This window comes from Remersonia thermophila, chromosome 1, assembly GCF_042764415.1.
Source record: "Remersonia thermophila strain ATCC 22073 chromosome 1, whole genome shotgun sequence".
Lineage (NCBI taxonomy): Eukaryota > Fungi > Ascomycota > Sordariomycetes > Sordariales > Chaetomiaceae > Remersonia > Remersonia thermophila.
This window is the reverse complement of record NC_092217.1, coordinates 2,385,281-2,398,824: the sequence shown is the minus strand read 5'-3', so window position 1 is coordinate 2,398,824 and position 13,544 is coordinate 2,385,281. Positions and strand designations below refer to the sequence as shown.

The following is a 13,544-nucleotide window of genomic DNA, read 5'->3' as shown; positions in this document are numbered from 1 at the left end:
ATGTCCGACAAAAAATAGAGGAAGAAAAAAAAAAAGAAGCAAATAAAAAAAAGATGATGAAAAAGAAACGCAAGTCAACTGTCTCCGCAGCGAGCTCGCTCCAAAACAGGGAGAAAAAGAAGAAGAAAAGTGCATCTAATAAATGAGCGACAGGGTTTGGTTTGTTCTGTAGCATGTCCCAGACGGTTTCAACCCACCACCCCTCGCAACGACCCCGACTCGGGCTCGCGGCTTACTGCGGCGGAACGTTGAAGGTCGTCTGCATCGGGCCGGGGCTCTTGACCGCCTGCCCGACGTAGGCGCCGGGGATGGGGACGGCCTCGTACTGCTTCTCCCCCTCGGCGACAGGCGCGGGCTCGTTGACCTTCTCGGCCACGGCGACCGCCGTCACGGGCGAAGAGGGCTGGGACAGGGCCTTGGGGGTCGCGGGCGTCGCCGGGTTGGCCTTGGACGGCGGGGCCTGCAGCTTGAAGCCGGACGGGTTGGAGAAGGAGGACGGCGGCACGACGAGATCCTTGCCGCCCGGGGTGAAGGGCGTCTCGTTCTCGTTGATGTCGCCGAGCGACTTGTAGGCGGACGGCGGGAAGCGCGGCGACAGGGCGTACTGCGAAAAGGTCGGAGACTTGGGGCCGAAGCCCGGCGTGTTGGGCGCCGACTGGGTGCGCAGCTGGGCGAGGTACAGGTCGGAGCGCGCCTTGTCGCGCATGTCCATGGACTTGTGCAGGCGGCGCTTGGACCAGTAGCGCCAGAAGACGACGCTGTAGAGCAGGATGCTGATGACCTCGATGACGATCTCGATGATGATGCAGATGAGCGTCCAGTCCTGGAGGCGGCAGACGAGCGCGTAGTCGACGTTCTGGCCGTGGAGCTGCGACCGCCGGTTCTCGACGCACGCCCAGCCCCAGAGGTCCTTGTTGTCGCTCGTGTTGCGCGACACCTGCAGGATGCCCGCCGCCGCCGCCCACATGGCCATGCTGAAGATGAACCAGCTGACGGCGAAGAGCGTGTAGTAGACGCCCACCTTTTCGGCCCGCCGGTGCCCGCCCCGGCAGTACGCGATGAAGATGCCGATGCAGATGAGCAGCGACACGCACGAGCACGCGAGCACCACCTTTTGCGGCCACGTGTCGGTGTTCTTGGCCCACGGCGGCAGGCCGCTGAGCGCGGGGAGCGCCTTGGTCGCGTTGAAGATGGCAAACGACGCCGACAGCATCGACAGGATGATGAGGCTGCAGCTGAAGCTCACGCCGCGCAGGGCGAACTTGGCCATTCGTACCCTCGTCTTGATTTTCTGCATCGGTTGTTGGTCAGTCACCCGTTCTCAACCCCGCCTCGCTGCCGCCGCGGTCGGGCTCGTTTGGCTTACAAGATCCCTCGCCTGCTCCTTGTCCGTTCTCTTCTCCCGGTCCTCCAGCGCCTGCTCCTCCCGGAACGTCGGGCTCAGCGGGTTGAGCGCCCGGCCCGGCGTCCCCGGCACCCGGAGGGCGCTCTTGAGCGGCGACCTCGGCGTCAGGGGCACCGTCACGGATTCCCTCGGGCCGCTCTGGCCGATGTAGCCGAACCCCACATCGCCGGGCTGGGCCTGGGCGACCTCTGACCTCTCCGAAAAGGCCTGCTGGCGGTGATCGATCGGGGAGTGGACGGCGGTGGCCTCGGCAAACCTGGGAGTCCTCGGTGCCTTGGCGATCGAGGATGTTGTCGACGACGACTCGCTCGACGACACGGAGCTGGCGGACTTGGTGCGGATCGGCGCCAGGTTGAGGGCCGCCGGCCGCTTCTTCTCGTCTTGACCCATGGCTGACAGACAGATAGGCGTGCGTGTGTGCGTGTGCTTCTCCTGGTCTTGTTGCTGCCCTCGGTGACAGCAAGATCAAGGCAGGGAAGAGTCCAAGTCCTCTCTTCTTTGGTTCGGCACCACAGCGTTGCACCAGTCGAGGTGAAAGCCCGGTGGTGAAAGCCTCTGGAGAAGAGGGTGGTGGGGGGAGGGACGAGTGATGAGAGAAGAGGGAGAAAAGGGAAAGGTGTGAGTGATATGAGTCCAACTACACAGTACGCAAGAGAAGGAGGGGTGGGGGGGGTTGTGTCTGCGGGTGCGAGGCGCCGCGGGGGCGTCGTGATGGTTTTGAATAGCCGCTGCCACCGGGTCGAGCAGACTCCGCTGCTGCATCGAAGGGTGAGCGGGTGGTTCGACGGGTGCCGTGGAAGCAGCTCTGGTTCACTGACACCAGCAGGGGGGGTGGAGGGGGGGGTGGGTGACGCTGGGGTAGATGGCCACGCCGATAGGGCCGACGGGGCCCGGCACCAATAAAGGCTCGGCGACTCGCGATGGCACTTAGACGCCCAGAGGCCACCGGAAGCAAGGTACCAGACGGCCGGGGTTCTAGTTCGTTGAGCTCGGCGGGCCGGAAAGCGACCGCGTGTTCCCAGACAAGTCCCTGTGACAACGGGGAGGCCGCTCGGTTTATTTCGTTGTCGATGCTAAGACCAGGAAGCTTTTGCACAAGGGCGAGGCAACAAACACGAGGGAGAGAAGCAAGACGCAGGCGGAGGGGCCCAGGGCGGCGAAAACCTTCCCGCGGCTAAGCCATTTGTGACGGGGGTGTGTCCTGTATGTGTGCTCTCGGACCCAAAATGGAGAGGGGGTGGTTTCCCAAGATAGCATGCCCAGGTCCGTCCAGCGGGGGACTCAGCGACGGTGCCGACCGTCTTGCAGAGGGCGGACTACCTACAGGGGATCGCCGGGCTCGATGGTATTCACACATGCCTCTCAGCGCGGCGGGTTTGAGCCATCTCTTTCACTCCAGCGCTCCCACCCACCCACCTACCTACCTAGGTCACCTGGGCTTCCAGTTTCCGGGTTCCGCGCAACCAGAGATCACCTTGATCGACCCAGCTCAAGAGGATTCGGATCATTGACCGGCCGACAGCCTGGCGACGAGTCCGTCCGGTGACCGCCGGGGGATCCAAAGATGCGATGTGTTTACGCTATTTTTGCTTCGTCTTAGCTCGCACCCGCTTTTCTCCTCTCCTTGGCGTCCACGGCCGTCGCAGCCCAGAGAGTCGCTCGCTGCTGTGCACCAACCCGGCAGCACATCCTCTCTAGGTACATAGGCGGCTGGACCAGCCTGGACCTGTTCCCGTTGGCCGAATCGGAAGGTTGGTGTCGAGCGCCGAGAAGCGCACGAGGGACGACGAGCTCAGAGAATCGAGCAACGTCGAGATGTGGTTGGGCGGCAATAGCATGCAACCGTCATCCCCCCTGTCGACCGTGCCGCCAATGATCGACGTCCGTTCCTTGTGGGCTCCCGGCGTCGTCAACTCGTCCATCCAATCAGAGCCCGGATCGCCGTGACGGAGCTGATAGACATGCATGGCGGGCGGCAAGCAAGCCCCACCACCGCCGCCCTCCCCACTTCTCCCATCACTGCCGAGCAGCATCTGGAGAATGAAGGTTGCACTCAACCGCCCGTTGTCAGCCTAGGTGCTGGACGCGCGGGTCTGCTCGAGCGGTTTGGCTCGAGAAGAAAAAATAAGGGTCTTACCTCATGAGGGTAGGGGTATCTTCAGAGGCACCTGTTACTGCGTACAACGTCGACTCTCAAGAAACCCCGGCTAGGACTTGGTACAGAATGGCTCTTTCGGTCTGTTCTGCCCTCCTGTTTCCTCCGCAAAGTCAGGGGCGGATACTATGTACATGTGAGATGGTGCTTCATGGCCCGGTGCTCCCCTTCCCTCCATCACGGAATGAAGTTCGGTACGCCATTCTGCAGTCAGCACGGTAAGCGGCGCACACACCCAATATGGATGAAATGGAGCAGTCTTGGGGGCTCTTTTCCGTAGAAACGACAAGCAAGCTCGCCCTCGCACCGCGAGCGGTCTGCGCAGGTTGGGTTCGCTCTCATTCCGTGCATGCTTGGCCTTTACGGAAGAAACAGCTTTTTTTTTCTCACATCAACTTCTATTACTGTGTATTTTTAGCGCTATCCTCGAAATTGCTGCGTAGCCACCGAGCGAGGACGACCAGAGACCCCAACAGCCCTCGTTTGCATCCGTAATCACTGACAGTGCACTCGCTCTGGCTGTCTTCCCGTTCCAACCCTTCCCACGGACGCGGCACTCTGCAAACTCTGCGTTGGCTGCAACCCTCGGCCGCTGTCACCTTGCCGGCCAATTTTCTAAGACCAGGCGTGGGAGGTCCAGAACAGCAGGTGGCAAAGACGCAACGCTCTGTCAGAGCTGACCACGCAGATCAGCGTCGCAGCTGTCTTACCAGCCGGTACTTTGTACTTCTCGCGAAGCAGAGGGCCCACCTACCGACGGCCAACTGCCAGCGCATGTACATAGTATAGTACACAGCAGGGGACGTCACAGGGCCCGGGCAGCTCGTAGAGCAAGAAAAGACGAACGTGTCCATGCCCAGCCCCCGAGGCGGCCTTCCTCTCTCCCCCAAAGGCGCTTCTTGGTGGCGTCGCAAAAGCCGTGCCTTGGGAACGGCCGAGAGCCCTAGCCGAAGCTCGGGTACGTATTTGCGCGCCCACCCCGGCGACCGTTGCGTCGGTTGCAGCAACGGGCTGATGAAGGCTGAGCGTCCTGTGCCCCTGGTCGCCTTTTCCTTTGCGGCCAGCAAACGAATCCCGGCCGATCCAGCCTCGCTCCGAAAACGCGACCGCTTGAACTTTCGACGACTTCGGGGCTGAAAATTCCGTACACCGTAAGCCGCGGTGGCAGGGTATAAGACCCGATGTCCCCGGGCCCATTTGCGTGGGGGACGCCCGTTCCTCATGGCCGGTGCCCGATGCCTCCACAGCAGCGGTGCTCCTGGCAACAGGACCCAAGCCTCTGGCTCCATTGCGTTGCATGGCCGTACAAGACAGAAAAAAAAACAACACTGCGTGATGCTTTCGTCGTAGCTCGGCATGGCTGTCGTCATCGCGCCTCGAGGTGTGGTTCGAGGAGCTGAACTTAGCTGGCGACCACCACAGCGTGGGTCTTGGGAGCCGGTTGGCCTAGCATCCCTTTGCTGTCGTGGGATGCAATGAGCTGAGGATGGGAAGGCTATCGCAGCCTCTGTGGGTAACAAACGTACAGCCAGCTATGATTTCGAAGACCGTCAGCCTGATCATTGCCTGCGCGGCGGCTGATGTAGGATATGTAAGCGGTACGAGGACCCAGCAGCGGGCACATGTGCTCTTGGATCAAGAGACCTAGCCTCCTTGCTTGTGAACCAAAGCTTCTTCGTTCTTGTTCCATGTCGACCGGCAGAAAGGGACCTACCATCAGAGAGCCCGGATCCGAGCGTTGGGAAGATCTGGAGGTTTGTACTCCGTCTCTATGGTTCAAAGTAGTGAGCCCAGTCGTGGTGGCTCTCTTGCATGAGAAACGATGGGGGGTAGGTCTGGTGAGGTGCCCGGTCCCAGCCTGGCCATCCTCCAAAGGACAGCAACAAGATGCCGAAGCTGGAGAGTACCCAACTCTAGAGCTCTGCCTTGTGCAGTCAACCTGCCCTCGACCTTCCTTACCACCCTGCCTATACTAGGAGGTATTACTTACGCAGTCCTAATGTCTCTGAGCTCTTCATACCGAACCCCAACCCTGAGACCCTGAACGCACTCATGTCGGGTGGCATCCCGAAGCTGACGAGTCGATCAGGAACTTTCTAATTTCCAAAGACCAATCTAATAACAGCAACAACCGAGCTCCCCGAAAAAAAAGATGGCTTCCAAAGAACAATACCTACCTACCGGAAGTGGGTTCTTTGGCCAACTGTGGCCAAAGCAAGCGTCCGATGATGCTAGCCACATTGTTGTCATGGTTCCAAGGATAGGATGCTCCGCATCAGGACGCTTGCCCGCCCGCCTTTATCGCTCTTATCGAGAAGCGTGGGGCAATAGAAACTAGCCGCATCGGGCTTAGCGCCAAATGACCAGCAACAGCCCAGCACCTGCAAGGATTGACTGTCAGGCCTGTGACTGCACACGAAAATCGTGGGAATATCGACGACCGTCTTGCTACTCCACGCAGTGTCATAGCCAGAGCAAAGAAGCCAAGATAGTGCCATCGCGTGGCTTCCGTCAGATCCGGCCGCTTGAAACCATCTCCACACTCCGCGGTGAACCTTCCCGAGACACAGGGGCCGCATTGAGCTGCAGCTGAGGGGCTCTCGAAAAAAAATACATCGTTACCCCGCCGAAAGAGTCATCACCACCATGTCCAGCAGCGGCGACATCGACGAAAAGGTCGTCGACAAGCTCGGCAACGACGTCGAGTCCGAGTCGGATTCCGGCGACGAGTCCCAGCTCGACTCGGAGAACGAGACCCTCGACAAGCCCCTGAAGTCGGCGCTGAAGCAGCCCTCCGCCCCCGCCGCCCCCGCCGTTCAGCGCCCGCCGTTGCCGCCCCAGACCGACCCCAAGGATCTTGATATCAAGGCCCTGAACCCGCTGACCCCCGAGATCATCGCCCGGCAAGCCACCATCAACATCGGCACTATCGGCCACGTCGCTCACGGCAAGTCGACCGTCGTCAAGGCCATCTCGGGCGTCCAGACGGTCCGCTTCAAGAACGAGCTGATCCGCAACATTACCATCAAGCTCGGCTACGCCAACGCCAAGATCTACAAGTGCGACAACCCAGAGTGCCCGCGGCCGACATGCTACCGGAGCTACAAGAGCGACAAGGAGGTTGATCCTCCTTGCGAGCGCGAGGGTTGCGGCGGAACCTACCGCCTGCTGCGTCACGTCTCGTAAGGCCTGCCCCATCCCGCTGCCCGCTGCCCGCTGCCCGCTGCCCGCTCCCCCTCCTGCTCCCTGCCCAGCAACGCGCTTGTCGGTTGCCTTGAAAGGACCCCTGGCTAACAAGAACAGCTTCGTCGACTGCCCGGGGCACGATATTCTGATGAGCACCATGCTTTCGGGTGCCGCCGTCATGGACGCCGCCCTCCTCCTGATCGCCGGTAACGAATCGTGCCCGCAACCACAAACGTCGGAGCACTTGGCGGCCATCGAGATCATGAAGCTGGACAAGATCATCATCCTCCAGAACAAGGTCGACCTGATGCGCGAGGAGGCGGCCAAGCAGCACTACGAGTCCATCCTCAAGTTCATCCGCGGCACCGTCGCCGGCAAGTCGCCCATCATCCCCATCTCGGCCCAGCTCAAGTTCAACATCGACGCCATCAACGACGCCATCGTCAACACCATCCCCATCCCGCCAAGAGACTTCTCCATGGACCCCCACATGATTGTGATTCGGTCCTTCGACGTCAACAAGCCCGGCGCCGAGATCGACGAGCTCAGGGGCGGCGTCGCCGGCGGTAGCATTCTGTACGGCTTGCTCAAGCTCGGCGACGAGATTGAGATCCGGCCCGGCATCGTGTCGCGCGACGAAAGGGGCAACCTCAAGTGCACGCCCATCTTCAGCCGCATCGTCTCGCTCAACTCGGAGGCCAACGATCTCAAGTACGCCGTGCCCGGTGGCCTGATCGGCGTCGGCACGCGCATCGACCCCACCCTCTGCCGCGCCGACCGTCTGGTCGGTTTCGTGCTGGGTCTCAAAGGCCGCCTTCCCGAGATCTACAGCGAGATCGAGGTCAACTTCTACCTCCTGCGCCGCCTCCTCGGTGTCCGGACCGCCGATGGCAAGCAGGCCAAGGTCGACAAGCTGGCCAAGAACGAGGTCATCATGGTCAACATCGGCTCCACCTCGACCGGCGCCAAGGTCGTCGCCATCAAGAAGGATGCCGCCAAGCTCCAGCTTACGAGCCCCGCCTGCACCAAGATCGGCGAGAAGGTTGCCCTCAGCAGGCGTATCGAGAAGCACTGGCGTCTCATTGGCTGGGCCACCATCGCAGCGTAAGTCTCCCGTTCCAGGACCATGGCGGACGATATCCAGATCAAGTGCTGACGGTGTTCTATAGTGGCGTTACCCTCGAGCCTAGCAGCTCCTAGGTGCGCGTTTTCCTTTCCACGACCGCGATGAGAGGGCATGAGCAATGATGGGTCTGGTCAAGCATCCTGGGGTAGGGTGGCAAGAGGAGCGGGGGAGGGGTGGTGGCCCAGGAAGCGCGAGGACGACGTGATGTAGAAGAATGCCGTTGTCCAGATCTCGGGGATCAGGTGGGATGCATAGCACGGGGCGATACATTCCTAGGTAGTAGCAACGTGTGATGGGTAGAACATGGTCTCATAAGCTTGGTCATTTCGCGCGAGGAACGTGGGTAGAGGAAAAACAAAACAAAGAGTGGCAGCGCCTTGGGTGGTTAGACCGTGGTGTCCATAACTCCGTTTATCGGGGACAGCATTGCCAGACATGATTTGTGAGCAACTCTTGCTCGCTGGCTCCGACGGACCTGAGACAATCAAAAAGAGCTTGATGGAAACCAACCCAGCTGAGCTGGGCTGTAGTCTCGGCTTCGGCTTGTTATCGCATGCTCTCTAGGTACCCAGGTACCGGAACCAAACATTCTTGCCCCTCCCATTTCTCATGGTATCATCATATCAACACGCTGTTATGCCACAACCTCCACCCAACACCAAAACCGACAACCGCCTTCCTATGCAAACAGCTACCCTGCCACGCCGCCGTCACTTCCTCACCTTCCTAGCATGCTTGACCAGGTTCTCAATGACGCCCTCAAACGCCTCGCGCTCCGCAATCTGCTCGTCGGCCTTTTGCTGCCAGTACGCGAGCACGCGCCGCGCCTCGGCCTGCATCGCCTCGAGCCGCCCCACGTGCTGCCGAAGCTCGTCGTCCGTCATGCCCCGCAGCGCCTCCTCGGTGCGGGTGCACTCGCGCCGGGCCGAGACGATGTCGAAGAGGCGCTCTGGGCTGGCGTTTTGGCGGCGCGAGCTGCCGGGCTGCTCGCCGCTGCCGCCGCTGCCGGACGGTTGCTTCCTAGGCCCCTTGGCTTCGCCGTCGGCCTTGGCGTCCTTGCCGCCTGCCCCGGCGGCCGTCGAGCCCTCGGCCTCGGCCGAGGTAGACCCGCGGCCCTTGTCCGCGCGGGAGTCGCTCGACGCGCGGCGGGAGGACGACGACGGAGAGGGGCGGCGGAGCCTCGCGGAGGCCGCCGAGGGCAGGACGAGCTTCTTTTGCTTGGACTCGGCGGGCAGGATCTCGTCGAGGTCGACGGGGACGCCCAGGGAGACGAGGAAGAGGCGGCGGATGCGCGAGCGGATCCAGTCGGGCGGCTGCAGCGGCGGGGGCGCGACGAGCTGCGACCAGAGGGACGCGGAGCGCGGGGTTAAAAAGATGGGATGGGCGTCTTTGCCCATGATGGAGGCGGCGGAGAGCGCGGAGGGCGAGGAAGGGTCGGTCTCGGGCGGGAAGAGAGCCGAGAGGTAGGGTTCGGTGACGGAGAGGATTTCGGCGGTGCTCAGGTTTTCGAAGTTGGGGATGGACTGGTTGGTGTTAGTTATCTTGGAAGCCGTGGACGGCAGGAGGGCACGTACAAAGGGGAGCGGTTGAGCGGCGAGAGGAGAGGGTTGCGGCGGCGGCGGCGTCGGCGGCGGTTGCTCTTGCGGCTGTGGTTGAGGGGTGGCTTCTTGAAAGCCGTCGTCAAAGTCGCCAAAGTCGGCGTCGTCGGCGTCGCCGCCACCCTCTTCGAAGTCATCAAACTCGTCCCCAAAGTCATCATCGTCCCCCACGGCGTTGTCTGGACCCGGAGAGCTGGGGCTTAGGGACGGGCGCCTCGTGGAAGAGGATGATTTCCTCCTCGTTTGTGTCGGTGGCTCAGGGATATTCAAGGATGGTGGTTCTATTGGGATATCTACGCAGGAAGCAAAACGTCAATAAGATTGCTACGAAACAAGCAGGCAACAAACAAATAAGCAAGCAAGCAAGAAATCAGGGGAAGCGGCTCGGCCGAGACAGAAAGCACGCTACGCATCCGTACCAGAAGCTGCTTCACCCTCTTCAATCCTCTTCCCGTCAGGCTTGACAATCACATCCGGGTGGGCATCCGACAGGCGCCTCTCCCTCTTGGGATGGTGTGTTACCGACCCTTCCGTGTCTGGCGTCTCTTCCACCACCGTCTTCGGGATAGGATGGCCGCCCGGAGTGGGCGACCGGGGCACGGGTTCGGGCTCGGGCTCCGGCGGGGTTGGATCGCTAGGGTCGGGAATGATGGCGATCTCGTCCGGGACCGCATCGCCTTCCCTCAGCCGATACGCCTCCGTACCGGGGACCTCCCCGTACGCCGGCTTGTCGTCGACTCTCTCAACTCGGGTCTTGGGGATGGGTGAGGCCCGCCCCGAGGACGTGGGCCCGGACTTGGCATCTGAGTAGTGCTCCTCCGAATCGGACGACTCTGCTATAGCACGAACCGGTCAGTCTCGGAAGGGCAGATGGGGTGGGCGCTAGGGACGACGACGTACCGAGGTCGTGAGCGCCGGGGTCGGCCGTGTCCCGACGCTCAGGAGGCGTGAGGCTGTTGCGCCGCGAAGACATGGCGATACCAGCAAGATGGATGGCCTGGAAGTTGGCTCAATGCCACGGCGATCAGGAGGTCACTCGCTAAGCCGGCAGGGGAATGGAGCTCTGGGAATCTGCCACTGGGTTCTGGACACCAGCTAGCTGGACTGGTTTTATGCACAAACGAATTCCGAGCCTGGAAGCCAAATTGGGGCACCGCCGAGCGCAGCCACCTGGAAATGGAGATCTTCCCACAAGCCGACGGTCGAGACCACAGCGGAGAGCGGGCGACGACGAGGTCAGGTAAGGTCAGGTAAGGTACGTTACTCGGGTCGACCAACATGGCAGTCGGTGGTGGGGCCATCTCTGACGAGATGGCCCGGCCCGGATTGGTAGCTTGAAGAAACTTGGGAGCTCCAATGTGGGTCCCCCACGCCGCATCCAGCCATGTCCAGCCACATGCCAGCCACACATCAGCCCACCTTGCGCGTCAACTTGCGGCTGGAGAGGACCAGGGAGCTTTTTGGTCAAGCGCGTTTCCCGGTCAAACAAGCGACCAGACGGACCAAACAGCGGCGAGAAGTTCAGACTTCGTCGCCAGCATCTTTTGAGCTTCGTCCGCCTGAGATACGACGGCAACGATTTCCCCAACGACTCTATCGTCTCGGTTGGAGAATTGTTCAACACAGCAATCCGAAAACTGAAATCAGCAGCGGCTCGACATCGTTTCGTTTTCAACGTCTTCCCCTTCGCCTCACCCGCGACGGCGTCGGCTTCTGCGACCGCAACTTCCCACGGAAGATAGCGTCAAGCGATCGGACGCTTTCCGCACCTCCCAAGCCTTGCTCAGTAAAGAACCAGATCGCGCTTCGTATCGCAGCCGCAATGTCGTTTCAGTTCACGCCGTCGTCGACCGGCGCGCAGAGCCAGTCGACGGGCAGCACCGCTCCGGCGGGAGGCGGCCTGTTTGGCAACGCATCTGGCTCGGCGTCGTTCTCGTTTACGAAACCCGCGGACGGCGGCACGAGCACCCCTTTGTTTGGAGGAACATCAGCGACCGGGCAGCCGGGCGGTCTTTTCGGAAATACACCCTCGTCGACCACTCCGTCGACGGGTGCGCCATCAACCGGCACGACCGGACAGTCGTTGTTTGGCAACGCCAGCAAACCCGGGGGCTTGTTTGGCGCATCATCTACCCCGGCTTCTGGAGGATTGTTCGCCCCCGCAACCACTCCGGCTACTGGCACCCAAGGCGCTAGCGCTGCCGCCACGACAACCACAGCTCCGGCCACGGCAGGTACAACGCCGACAGCTGGAGGACTGTTTGGAAATGCGAGCGGCGGTGGCTTGTTTGGCTCGAACACTGCCGGGTCCGCTACGCAGGCGACTCCGGCCAAGCCGCTGCTCGGCGGCCTAGGCTCAACGACGCCAGCTGGTACGCCTGCGGCGGACGCCACCAAGACGGCGGGCGGTCTCTTTGCCGCTAAGCCTTCGGCCCCCGGTGGTCTTTTTGGCCAGTCGGCGACACCCGCTTCGACGGCCGCCCAACCCCAAGCCAGCGGCACCGCAACGGCCACGACCGGAGGAGGGCTCTTCGGTTCTGCCGCTTCCGGCGGGCTCTTTGGCGCGACCCCAAGCGCCGCCGCCACCACCACCTCCTCGAGCACCACCCCTGCGACCACAACCGCCCCGGCCACGGAGGCGAAGCCGCTGTTCGGGACCGCCCCGGCCGCGAGCACCGCCACATCGACTCCAGCGGCGTCTGCGGCCGCTGCCCCGAAGCTGATGTTTGGGGCCGCTAGCGCAACGCCGGCAGCGTCGTCTGCCACCGCGACCCCAAGCCTCTTTGGCACCGCCGCCTCGACGACCGCGGCTCCGGCTGCGAGCGCTAAGGTCGCTACCACCAGCCTCTTTGGTCAGACCCCGGCAGCGACCACCGCGTCCACCTCGACGACCACCCCGGCGACGACGTCGACTGGCCTGTTCGGCAAGCCCGCGGCCACGACGGCGCCGGCAACCTCCGCCAGCACAACGTCTGCTCCCGCCACGACGGCCGCCCCAGCCGCCTCCACCGCCGCAACCACCTCTGCTGCCCCCGCTACGACGACTGCGACCACGGGAACCTCCCTGTTTGGGACTGCCAAACCCGCGGGTACGACGGCGACGACAACAACGACCGCGGGTCAGGATGCCAAGACCGCTACCCCCGCCGGGCTTGCGGCGTCCACCGTGGGCCCTGCGTCGCAACTGCCACGGCTCAAGAACAAGACCATGGACGAGATCATCACGCGGTGGGCGACGGACCTGACCAAGTACCAGAAGGAGTTCAAGGAGCAGGCGGCCAAGATTGCCGAGTGGGACCGGATGCTGGTGGAGAATGGCGAGAAGATCCAAAAGCTGTACACGAGCACGTACGAGGCGGAGCGGGCCAACGCCGAAATCGACCGGCAGCTGGCCAACGTCGAGAGCCAGCAAGAGGAGCTCAGCTCGTGGCTGGATCGGTACGAGCAGGACCTGGACGAGCTGTACGCCAAGAATGCCGGCGCCGTGGCGGCCGGCGATCAGGTGGCCGGGCCGGACCAGGAGCGCGAGCGCACCTACAAGCTGGCCGAGAAGCTGACGGACCGGCTCGAGGAGATGGGCAAGGACCTGACCAAGATGATCAAGGAGATCAATGACATGTCGAGCACCCTGAGCAAGGGCAACAAGCCTGACGATCCGGTAAGTTCCCGCTGGGACGATCGTGGCCGCTATGCGCCACACACGCAGCATGCTAACATGAGCCCCGCACAGTTGACGCAGATAGTGCGCGTCCTCAACGGGCACCTTGCCCAGCTGCAGTGGATCGACAGCAACGCTGCGGCTCTCCAGGCCAAGGTGCAGGCGGCGCAGAAGGCCAGCGGCAACATGGGCACCACCGTGTCGAGCACCGAGACGGACGTCGCCGAGAGCTTCTATCGGTCTTACCGTGGCGGGTACAGATAGGTCATGAACCGGAAGCGTGGGGGGGGGGGGCATGGAGAGCGCGAAGGGATGCTTGGAGCGTGGAAGGTAATCTGTGGGAATCTAGGTATGTACGAGAGCTTTTCTCGCGGCAAACCGCAAATCAAGAAAGTCATCGGGGAACAAAAGCACTG

The 13,544-nt window shown here is 62.0% G+C and overlaps 4 protein-coding genes across 4 annotated transcripts; 2 read left to right on the top strand and 2 right to left on the bottom strand.

The window, feature by feature from the left end:
• Nucleotides 1–232: 232 nt before the first annotated feature.
• VTJ83DRAFT_676 (uncharacterized protein) lies at nucleotides 233–1,795 on the bottom strand (the record flags this gene model as incomplete). Its single annotated transcript, XM_071013506.1, has 2 exons — nucleotides 233–1,291; nucleotides 1,367–1,795. 2 exons carry the CDS (start codon nucleotides 1,793–1,795, stop codon nucleotides 233–235), a joined length of 1,488 nt encoding a protein of 495 aa, XP_070870029.1.
• Nucleotides 1,796–6,206: 4,411 nt separating this feature from the next.
• VTJ83DRAFT_675 (uncharacterized protein) lies at nucleotides 6,207–7,946 on the top strand (the record flags this gene model as incomplete). The annotated part of the gene is made up of 3 exons (XM_071013495.1): nucleotides 6,207–6,742; nucleotides 6,864–7,850; nucleotides 7,916–7,946. 3 exons carry the CDS (start codon nucleotides 6,207–6,209, stop codon nucleotides 7,944–7,946), a joined length of 1,554 nt encoding a protein of 517 aa, XP_070870028.1.
• Nucleotides 7,947–8,582: 636 nt separating this feature from the next.
• On the bottom strand, nucleotides 8,583–10,443 carry VTJ83DRAFT_674 (uncharacterized protein; the record flags this gene model as incomplete). The annotated part of the gene is made up of 4 exons (XM_071013484.1): nucleotides 8,583–9,395; nucleotides 9,447–9,763; nucleotides 9,890–10,306; nucleotides 10,371–10,443. 4 exons carry the CDS (start codon nucleotides 10,441–10,443, stop codon nucleotides 8,583–8,585), a joined length of 1,620 nt encoding a protein of 539 aa, XP_070870027.1.
• Nucleotides 10,444–11,292: 849 nt separating this feature from the next.
• VTJ83DRAFT_673 (uncharacterized protein) lies at nucleotides 11,293–13,392 on the top strand (the record flags this gene model as incomplete). Its single annotated transcript, XM_071013473.1, has 2 exons — nucleotides 11,293–13,128; nucleotides 13,201–13,392. 2 exons carry the CDS (start codon nucleotides 11,293–11,295, stop codon nucleotides 13,390–13,392), a joined length of 2,028 nt encoding a protein of 675 aa, XP_070870026.1.
• Between the last annotated feature and the right edge of the window lie 152 nt (nucleotides 13,393–13,544).